This window comes from Sorghum bicolor, chromosome 2 (assembly GCF_000003195.3).
Source record: "Sorghum bicolor cultivar BTx623 chromosome 2, Sorghum_bicolor_NCBIv3, whole genome shotgun sequence".
NCBI classification, from domain to species: domain Eukaryota; kingdom Viridiplantae; phylum Streptophyta; class Magnoliopsida; order Poales; family Poaceae; genus Sorghum; species Sorghum bicolor.
This window is the reverse complement of record NC_012871.2, coordinates 57,828,521-57,839,401: the sequence shown is the minus strand read 5'-3', so window position 1 is coordinate 57,839,401 and position 10,881 is coordinate 57,828,521. Positions and strand designations below refer to the sequence as shown.

Sequence of the window (10,881 nt, the reverse complement as noted above, 5' to 3'; positions counted from 1 at the left end):
AAATAACAGCAAAATAACAATAAATATATGAATATGGCGGTCTTCGGGCCGCGCATGATTTACGGACTTCGGGCCGTATATTTTTGTATTATAGTGGGCTTCGGGCCACTATTTTACGCAAATAATAATAGTCTGTGCTACCCATTCTAAATGGGCTAAACAGGCCAAATTTATCCTTCATGGGCTAAATAGATCGGCCCAATCAACCATGGTCGTCCATCGTGATGGACGACCCAGATTTGCCCAAAGGACATATAAATGGGAAGGGTAAACCCTAACCCTATCCATTTCCTTTCTCCTCTTTCTCTCTCTTCGTTATCTTCTTCAGGAAGACAGGAAGGAAGGGGAGGAAATGGGCATGGAGGCTATAGCAGCCGGCCTGGCCTGGCGCGCTGGCCGGGGGCGCGCGGCTTTGAGGGCGCGGCCGGCCAGGGCGCGGCCGTCCAGGGGCGCCTGGACGCGGCACCCCGGCGCGGCCCTGGCGGCGGTGGCGCGCGGCCTGCGGCCGTCCTGGCGCGGCGCCCACGGCTCCTGTGGCGCGGTGGCGCGCGGCCTGCAGCGCCCGGCTCGCGGCCCCGGCGGCGGCCGGCCTGGCTCGCGGCCTCGGCCCCGGCGCAGCGCACGGCGCGCGGCCTGCAGCGCCCGGCTCGCGGCCCCGGCGGCGGCCGGCCTGGCTCGCGGCCTCGGCCCCAGCGCAGCGCACGGCGCGCGGCCTCGGGCGCGGCCCCGGCGCCGCTAGAGCCCGGGACGCGGCGTCGGTGGCGCCTGCGGCCTGCCCGGCGTTACAGCGGAGCCTGGGCGCGCGGCTCCGCTGGCGGGCGCGGCCTGGCGGCACAGCGAGCCTGCCTCCCGCGGCCCGGCCCCGACGGCTCGCGGGTCACGCCCCTGCAGGGGGCGGAGTTTTGCACGAAGGTGGGGCTGGAGGCGCCCACACGTCGGCATTCTTTCCCGTACGTCTTCAGGACGTCGGTGGCTCGGTCCGTCCGCACGCTCATCTTCAGGATGGCGGCGAGGTACTAGTGTGTTGTGCTCTGTGTATTTGTTTGTGAACAAGATGGTACAAACAGTGAGCATCAATTGAATCGATTTCCTACCTTCTTACCCTTAGCTCGGTAGAACTCATGCTGATAACGTGTTAGAAATCGAGTCACTGGGTTGCTCAGTCACTCTCACAATACAGGCACAGAACACACAGGGAGGGAGATGAAGGAGGAAGAAGCTTGTTCTGTATTTCACTCTCTTCTTGATTGCTTTTACAAAGGTGAAAGTGACTCCCTATTTATAGAGGGATGTGGTGAATACATATAGAAATTCTACAGTATCTGAACTCTTGAAAATCCTTCTCCTTCATTAAATTTGGCCACCATTCAAAGTCTTTGTTCATACACTATTCCTTGACTTTGATTTTCAACAAATAGAACCGGATGTAGTAGTAGTAGTAGTATAGGACGGACAGATGAAAAAGAATAGAAACCAAGAAAACATAATTTTTTGTATCTTTATCTATTTGGATTACTCAAAGATTGGAGTCGGGCGACGTGATGGTCACTGGCCGGGGGGAATGTGTTTGATGCTGAACTTGTAGCCTGTCTGCAAGGAATACAAGCGGCGGTGGACTTGGGTCCGATTATTGAAACAGATGCAAAGTTGGTTGCCTATACAGTTTCTACCAATGATTTTGGAGAGAAGTTCCTGTGAGCCATTTCTCTCTTAAATCTATGCTTTACATAATCCAATGAGTATGAGATTTTTATCATAGTTTCAAGCATACAATAATTAGCCTATCATAAAAATTTCACCATAATTAAACCATAAAAGCTTCATTTATGAATTGTTCTTTTTAATTATAGAAAAACATAAATTTAAAGCTACAACAACCATATTATATATTCATTGTGTAGATATACTCATATGGAGTCTAACAAGATTGAATTTTATATCTTACAATTTTTTTAATTTACTATGACGTTTTTTGTCCATCCATTTTTTTTTGATCCGTCCCTCTCCAACTATGGGACAATAGAGATGTATACTGTTGTACTCATAAAGCTCAAGCGAACAGGGCTAATTCTAATGGAGAGCAGTGTAAAAGGGAGCTTGAGGCCTCAAGCTAGGATCCTCTCAAAAATACACGACAAAATTTTCGATCAAAGTTTTCAAGCTTTGTGAACTTTTGACCAAAATTTTAAAACCCAAACGAATTTCATCCTAATATATAGAAAATTCCAAACCCTATTCTAGCTAGTCTCTTTAATTAATGTCCTGATCAAACCAATGTTTTGACTACATAGAAAAACACTAGCATGATTAATCATATGATATAGTACTATTTCAATTTCTAAGATCAGCCCAAATGCTATAATCAACATTTATAGTCTATTCTAATTTGTATGAGCACGAGTTATATATAAATATAGACGAAAGAAATCACGCTAGAGAAAAGCTATTCTAACTCGTATGAGCACGTGTTATATATATACAAGTCCGGAACTCTATTGTCTGATAGTTGGAGGGAGATGGACAAAAAAATTCTGAAATTTAGCCTCTTTATTAATATATATATATATATATATATATTTCGATTGAATTTTTTAAAAAGTCATAGTAAATTAAAGAAACAAAATGTAAAGTGGAAAATTCAAATTTGTTAGACTCCATATGAGTAGCTCTACACAATAAATATATAATATGGTACGCTTTAGTACATAGTTTTTGTTGTAGCTTTAAGTTTATGTTTTTCTATAATTAAAAGAAATAATTCATAAATGCAGCTTTTATGGTCCAATTATGGTGAAATTTTTATGGTGAGCTAATTATTATATGCTTGAACTATAGTAAAAATTCCATACTTATTGGATTATGTATAACTTAGTTATAGACAAAGCATAGATTTAACAAACATAAACCTAAATAAATCTATAACTAAATTAGTCACAACAATTATGTCATTATTAATCGCTAAAATTAAATTACTGATCTAGATGCTTTCATACAGGTTTATGTTTGTCACGTTTGAGATCCAATTCCAAAAGACATTGAGCTATTCATCCTTCGTTGAAAAAGCGAGAAAAAGAAAAGTTCATAGAATTATGGCCGAGTCAACCACTTTTCTAAAGTTATCATGTAAAAGTATTTCTCATGCATAGCGGCTAGGAAAGATGAGTATTGTGAGTGGCGACACTATAAAACAGTAGACTGTTGTACTCACGAAGCTCAAGCGAACGGGGCTTCTAATGGAGACCAGTGTAAAAGGGAGCTTGAGGCCTCAAGCTAGGATCCTCTCAAAAAAACACGACAAAATTTTCGATCAAAGTTTTCAAGCTTTGTGAACTTTTGACCAAAAATTTAAAACGCAAACGAATTTCATCCTAATATATAGAAAATTTCAAACCCTATTCTAGCTAGTCTCTTTAATTAATGTCCTGATCAAACCAATGTTTTGACTACATAGAAAAACACTAGCATGATTAATCATATGATCGATATAGTACTATTTCAATTTCTAAGATCAACCCAAATGCTATAATCAACATTTATAGTCTCCCAAAACACTGACGATTCTTGTGGAGGCAATGCACAGGTCCATATGCCCTTGCCACATGCGGCACGACGACCCTGTGCCGCCGCCGTAGATTTAGGAACAAAGGCTAGTTCACCTTCCCTGTCAACGAGGTCAGCGTGGATCGTCTCAGGCCATTCGTGTAGCCTCGGAACAAAGATCTTGTCCTGCATCCACTTAACGCCGGTCTTCACCATCACCGTGGTGAGTGTGCCGGTAAACAATGCCCGTCCTTTGAGGCTCTCCACCTTCTCCCACTCCATGCTACGCTCGTTGAGCCTGACGACCTGCACCGGCGACCCACGGCGGCGCCCAATGAGCACGGCCATGAGCTCACCTTCATCGGACTCGAACAGATGCGATTCATCATCATCACACTGAAAACCAAAGCCTGCAGGCATGTCGAGTAGCTGGAACCCTTCGCTGTGCCGGCTGTCGTCGTGCACCGCCAGCTTCCCATCGACGCCCAGCAGATATAGCAAGCCATGGTGGAGGACGGGGTTCGTCCTCGGCGATACTGCGAGTTCTGGCCCCTCTGGGTCGAGCTCGGAGAATTCCCACGCGGACCACCCTTGGCCGTTGGGGGGCCGTAGGGAGCGAGCGGCCTGGAGGAGGACGTGGGCGTGGACGCCGAACATGACCTGCTGCTTGCCGGCGCCGCCGTCGTAGACGGCAACGAAGTGGAACCTGGTGCTCTCTGGCAAGTAAAAGTCGTAGATGTCGCCGGTCACCAGGTTCGCGTCGACGACGACGTTTTTATCCGCCACGCTCTGGTAGAGTATCAGGTGTCGGCCATTGGCGCAGCAGATCCTGGCGTTGGGCGACTCCAGCGTCTCGTCGAGTTGGAAGTTCTTGTGGTAGTATGGGCTGTAGAAGCGGAGGTTTGTTGAGCCGACGTCGGCGGCGCTGAGGAGGACCGGGGTGATCCACGCCGGGTAGAAGGGGGCCACGGCGGAGCGCCAGTGCGCGCACGTCGCCGCGAAGCTCGGGTGGCTGTGGCTCGACCACGGCAGCCGCGCCAGGATGTCGCGGAGAAGGTCGGCCGGGAGCGACGACCAGCAGCCCCGTACCACCGCCGTGGGCGATGTGGCCGCCTCCTCCATCGAAAGCCGAAGCTCGATCGTGAGCCGGACGAGTACGTGCGACGGAGAAAAATAAAAGAAACGCGTGTGCTGTTCTCGTTGTCCCGCATCGTCCTGTGTGCTGGTTTCTTTTCTCCCCTTGGCTAATCTTCGTCACCTCGGATTCGCCTACGGCTGGCATCCGATTCAGCAACGAGTTTGTTACGGCTCTTGAATCCTGATCGGAAAATCAAAGCTAGTGTCGGCTGTTGCAGGTAGCTGCTGTTGTTCCACACGTTCAAGATCTTATGGTTTAAAATTTAGGGTATATTTTCCCTTGCTAAATTTTAACTAGCTAAAACTATTTTACCTACTCTTGGTTGAGTAATGAGACTAAACTATTTTATCTCATTTTTAGTCTGGAAATTTAGCTACTAAAGTGAAAAAGTTTAGCTGGCTAAAATTTAGCAAAGGTGAACCAACATACCCTTATTAATTAGTTTATTAGGATAAACACCAAATTTTAGATCATTTTAACTCACTTGTGTGATTTAATAAACTATAACACCCAAAAATTTGTCTTCTTTTAAATAGATAAATTTGAATTAATTAAATAATTTTGGTGAAGCATTGCATATAGGAAAATAATAAATTTTGAGAAATTAAAATTTAATCTAAGTTTAGGAAACATTTTTTATGCTTGCATGTTGGTGCATTTTTATTGTGATAATTGTTTTAAAAACAAAATGTCAAATTTGTTCAAAACTTCAATTAGAAAATGTATTTGAAGTTTTGGTTTGAAAAAAAAAAGGCAAAACCCTTCTTTCTCCTCCCTCTCTCTTTCTTTCGGCCCGTAAGGCCCATACCCCCGCGCCCCCCTTCTCTCTTCTTGGGCTGAGGCCCAGCCGGCCAACCCCCCTCTCTCTCCCGCTGATAGGCTGGGCCCGCCCTATCAGCTTCATCCCCTCCCCAACCGACCCTCCCCTTCGCATGCACGCATCAACCACTTGAGCCGCGCTCTGCTCCCACGATCTCTCCCCCGCTCCTTGTCTCTTTTGAACTGTGCCCGCACCCGAGCCATCGCCCACGCCTCATTTCGCTCTGCACTCGCCTTTGCTCCCGCTCGCTGCGCGCAGTAACCACCGCAAGAACGCCGCCGGCGACCTCCGCGCTCAATCCGACGGACCGAGCCGTCTCTGCCTCCGTTTCTCTCCGTGGTGAGCGCGCCTCATCTCCCTATCCCTTTTCGGCTTTCTCTCGTGCGGTTTGGCGCTCTCTAGGGCCGTCCCCGTGAGCTCCGTCGGGGCCTGCAATGGCGCCACTGTCGGCCGCCATGTAGTGGAGATTCCCAGCCACGCCGAGGCTAGGAGTGGACTCGCGACGGTCTCCTCTCTCTCCTAGTGCCCTCGGAATCGAAAACCATGCAACGTAGCGTCTGCGCGAGTAGCTCCGGCGAGCTCCAGGTCGCCGGCCATGGAGCGCCGCCATGTTAGCCTGCCGGCCGGCGAGCCCCTCCCCTCTCGCTCCCCCAGATTCAATCTATGCCGTGGATCTCTAATCCGACGGCCCAGAGCGCTCCATACCCTTTCAGGGTTCAATTTGTCAAAGAGACCCTGAAAAACTAAGAATTAGAACCCATAGTCCAAAGCGGAATCCGTGTTTACGCTTTGCTGTTTTGAAAACGTAATTCCAGATCGGTTGATTCAAAATACGTTTTCAATATTTACAAAACTGCCACTGAGATTGTTTTGGCCATAAAATATTCGTTTTAACTCTGATTTGACCTGTTTAAATTGCGTTAGACTCGTATTTAAATTCTCCACGTGATAGGCTCACTGTTACCGCAGTTTGAAACTTTTTATTTTTTATACTTAGATTTAATTAATTAAAGTGCTATAGAAAATCGTATTAAATTCGTAACTTGGCCGTTTTAACTTTGATTTTCGTGATCTTCGTATCCATATGATTGTAGAGAGACGTAGGTTCTGTTTTTTAACTTTTCATTTTGTTTTTGTTGTGTTGGTGCACTGTTCTAATTAAAGGATTGTTTGCTTGTATGTTTGAACCTGGATGTGTGTTGTTGTGTGGTACCGATCGAGCGCAAACAGTGACATGTTCGTGGGTAACCTGGTTTACTTCGAGGAACAGCAAGACCAGCAGCAACCTCCCTTCAACGAGCGCAGTTCTTCTTGTTAACCTACTCATTTAATTAATTACGTATCTGCATGTGTCTAATTTTGATAGCCCTAAGAACATCCTAGCTACCTGACTTTATATTAATGACACCTATGGGTGGATTGCATGTGAGTAGATTTGCTAGTGCTCTAACAAATTAAGACTTCACTATCATCTTGACTTTATCAATTATTGTTGAAACTGGTATGATGGTACATGATGGGTAAAGGGCTATGGTGCAAATGACTTCAGTCAGGTTGTCCTAGACCCTCCGTAGGACTTCTCTGTAAGCGACTATCCGGGACATACAGTGCAACCGTGAGAGTTATATAGCTCTAATTTTAGCTCAGTAGTAGGATCTCATCTAGCTGGTTAGAGGTTACCCGAAAGGACGCAAAAGGAGCTTGCCACTTTAGGTTTAGCCATGATGGAAATGTGCCATAGGAAAGGGGTTCTCTATATCTGCCTGTCGAGAAAACCTCGCGGCCACGAGACCAATGAAAAGCTTCATAGTGTTCCTTGCCTCCTCACCTTGGTAGTGTTAGTGGGCCTTGCAAACCCCGGGCATATGGGTAACACGACTTGCGAGAAAAGTGCACACCTCTGCACAAAGTTTGATCAAACTGGTATACTAGCCGTGCTCTCAAACATGAGTGACCTTGGACCCTTACGAAATAGTTGGGTGTGAATGGTTACGGTGGATGACTTATGAAATTATGACGCATTAATCGTGATTATTAATGTGGTTAAGCTGTGATGATAATGGTGTTAACTATGATGGTTAACGGTGTTATTATTACAAAATTATGAGGGTTAATCGGAAGCTTAAGCATATTTTATGAATAATTAGTGTCAAAACATTGACCAACTAAAATGCTAACTGCAGTAATCAGTGTCTAACCTTTCTGAGCCTCATGAAATCTTGTGTTATGCTTGCGGAGTACGAGATGTACTTACACTTGTTTTTATATTTCTTTTTGAATAAAAATCCCGGATGGGTAACTGATGACAACTGCTGCTATGAGGATTTTTTGAAGGACTACTATGTTGGCGTTCCACCAGTCGGTCGTCCTTATGCTGGAGCTACCAAGCTAGAGTTAGATATGTGTTTTATTTCCGCTTGTTGCCACACTTTGATATTCGTTGTTGTAATAATCGCATTGTAAGACACTTGTGATGATACTTCTGTAATTTGTCGACTTGTGTGCGTGACTATTCCTGGGACACACACGGGTATTTTGTACTCAAATTTGTCCTTAAATTTAGGTGTGACATAAACTAATAAAACCTTTTATAATGTTGGATAGCATTTAGACAGCACTATAGGCTCTGCAACCTTGTGAGGCTGCGAGGTTGCTTGAATTGCATGCACACATGGCACTTGAAACCTTTGACTAAATTAAATTTCGGGATTAAATTCATATTTGCTAGCCGCGTTAAACAACCAAAATTAACATGACAAAATCGCGAATGTCAAATATTCGACTCATTTGAAATAACAGTATGGTTCACAACTTTATTACCCACATCAAGCATAGATATGCGGAACACGCCTCCGCAATAAAAATTCCAAATTTAGAAAGTATAACTTTATTGGCCTCAAAGACAATTTTGTAGTCATCTCTGCAAAGCTATGAACCACTAACTAGATTCTTTTTGATGGAGGAGACATGCTGCACGTTCTTCATCAGCACTGTCTTTCCCGAAGTGAACTTCAGAATGACCGTACCAACACCAAGAACATGCGCATGAGAGCCGTTCCCTATCAGTAAGGCTCTAGTGTCGTCTGCCTGATAAGAAGAAAATTAAGAGATATCAGCACATACATATACATTAGCCCTAGTATCCATCCACCACTTAGGTGAATGACAGACGGAAAAAACAGTGGGTAAATAATTACCATACCCAGATGTTCCTCCTTCAGCCTCGCTAACAACCATGTTCACTAGCTTTTTCTCTTCTCGTTTAAATTTACGGTCTGGACAAGCAATTGCCTAATGATCATCGTTACCGCAAACAAAGCAGCCTCCACCTGCCTTTTTCTTCTTAAAAGTTGTAGTTTGCTTTGGCTTCAGATTTGTCCCTTACTTGTTTTCTTGCTTGTTCCTTTTTTTATTACGGAATGCGTATTGCTTTTTCTTCTGCACCATATTGGCACTAGAAGACTCAACACCTTTCCCATGTGTGTCTTTTGCTCTCGCCTTCTCCTCAACATCAAGAGTTCCCATGAGTTCGGCAAGATCAAACTCTTTCCTCTGATGTTTTAGAGAAGTAGTAAAATCCTTCCAAGAAGGTGGCAGCTTAGCGATTATACCACCGACCACAAACTTTTCAGTTGTTCTAGTTCCTTTGCTAGTGCCTGTATCTCATGTGCTTGTTCAATCACAGAACAATTATCCACCATTTTGTAATCAAATAGCTGCTCCATGAGGTACAACTCGCTACCAGCGTCAGAAACTCCGAACTTGGCCTCAAGCGCATCCCATAGTTCCTTCGCAATGGTGCAAATGATACAGTTGTCAACATACTTTTTATCGAGCGCACTAATCACGATGCATCTGAAGAGGTTATCGGCTGTCAGGAACTTTTACTCCTCCTCAGGAGTAAACTGTTTGGGCTTCCCTTCTGCGACGTGAAAGCAACTCATAGCAGTTAACCACAATATCATTCTCGCACACCACCGCTTATAGTTTGAACCATAAAAAGATCCGATTTTAACGCAGCAGTAAAATCACTAACAGAAAAATGTCTAATATTAGGTTTTTGGATTGTTAGAAAATTAGACATTTTAATGTTTAATTTAATCCAGAAAATTACGCATAATACAGTGGTGGCATATATGTGCACGTGTGCAATTTTATCGCTACTCAGATTAGAGGTAAACATTGCAAATACTATTGTAGATATACTAAAAATAAAAGACAATCGTTTAAGATTGTACCTCGAGGAAGGACCAGTGCCGAAGGCACCGGCGCCTTCATTCGCACTAGTCGATATAGTGCGTTGCGTGAAGTAACGGACCACAGTCGATGCAGGAAGGGCTCCATTCACACTAGTCGACATAGTGTGTTGTGTGAAGTAGCGGACCACAGTCGATGCAGGAAGATGTTCACAGTGCAGTCCCGCGAACGTCCACCAGGAAGAAGACGAAGTAGCCGATCACAAGCGTCCACCAGAAAAAAGATGTAGCCAATCTGTTGACGCCACCAGGAAGCAGTCGATCTCGCCGATTCCAGGTAGCGAGTAGTCGCAGAAGACGCTCCCAAAAACCCAATTGCCCGCACACTCGAGCAGGTGTCTGGAAAATGAGAGGATTTGTGTTGTGTCTCGCAGAGGAAAAAAGAGTGACTCGGGTATGGAATATATAGGCCAAAGAGGAAACGTCTGAGTTAATGGCAATCAATCACAATTAATTGCCTTTAACCAGACAACGGTCAGATCCTGATTCTCCTCCGTTTCCTTATTCACCAGGCAAAAACGTGTCTCGTCTTGACACGCACGAACGCCTCGGCTCGGCAGCGGCGGCGGCGCGCGCGTGTGTGTGGCACCCTCTTTCCCTTCCTCAACTTATCTATAGGAGCTATCAGTGGCCGCCTATTTAAGTTGAGTTAACACAAGGTCAACAATCAATACGGTATTAAACCGTTTTCATTATAGCATTTATTATGGGCCCTTAAATTAATCATCAAATATAATATGGTCTAAAAGTCCACATTATATTCAACAACATAAACCATGTTTTCGTCCTATTCTTAGAGGAAACTAACAAAATATACCCGTACGTTGCAATGTAAGAAAACAATCAAACTTTTATGAAAAACGACATGCGCTCTGGAGGACATCTCGGCAAGATGCCAATGGCGTGCCGCCTCTTTTTTTGACAAGGAACAAACCGAAATATATTAAACGCAACATGAAGCTGCAAAAATTTATACATCATACAGGTCTACTGAAAGTAGAGCCTGAAGAGAAGAACATAACAGACCACAAGCCAAACGACTACAAGAGTGATCAAGCTCTACAAGAAAGGAAACTCGCGCTTGTTTAGCTAGGGTATCCGTTGTAGAGTTTGATGTTCTGGTGATC

At 44.9% G+C, this 10,881-nt stretch overlaps 1 protein-coding gene across 1 annotated transcript; it reads right to left on the bottom strand.

Moving 5' to 3' along the window:
- On the bottom strand, positions 3,496-4,662 carry LOC8055783. Its single transcript, XM_002460128.1, has one exon. The coding sequence runs from the start codon at positions 4,660-4,662 to the stop codon at positions 3,496-3,498; it is 1,167 nt and encodes a 388-aa protein (XP_002460173.1).

Excerpts from the sequence above, each read along its gene's own strand:
- LOC8055783 (XM_002460128.1), bottom strand. The coding sequence starts at position 4,662 with ATGGAGGAGGCGGCCACATCGCCCACGGCGGTGGTACGGGGCTGCTGG.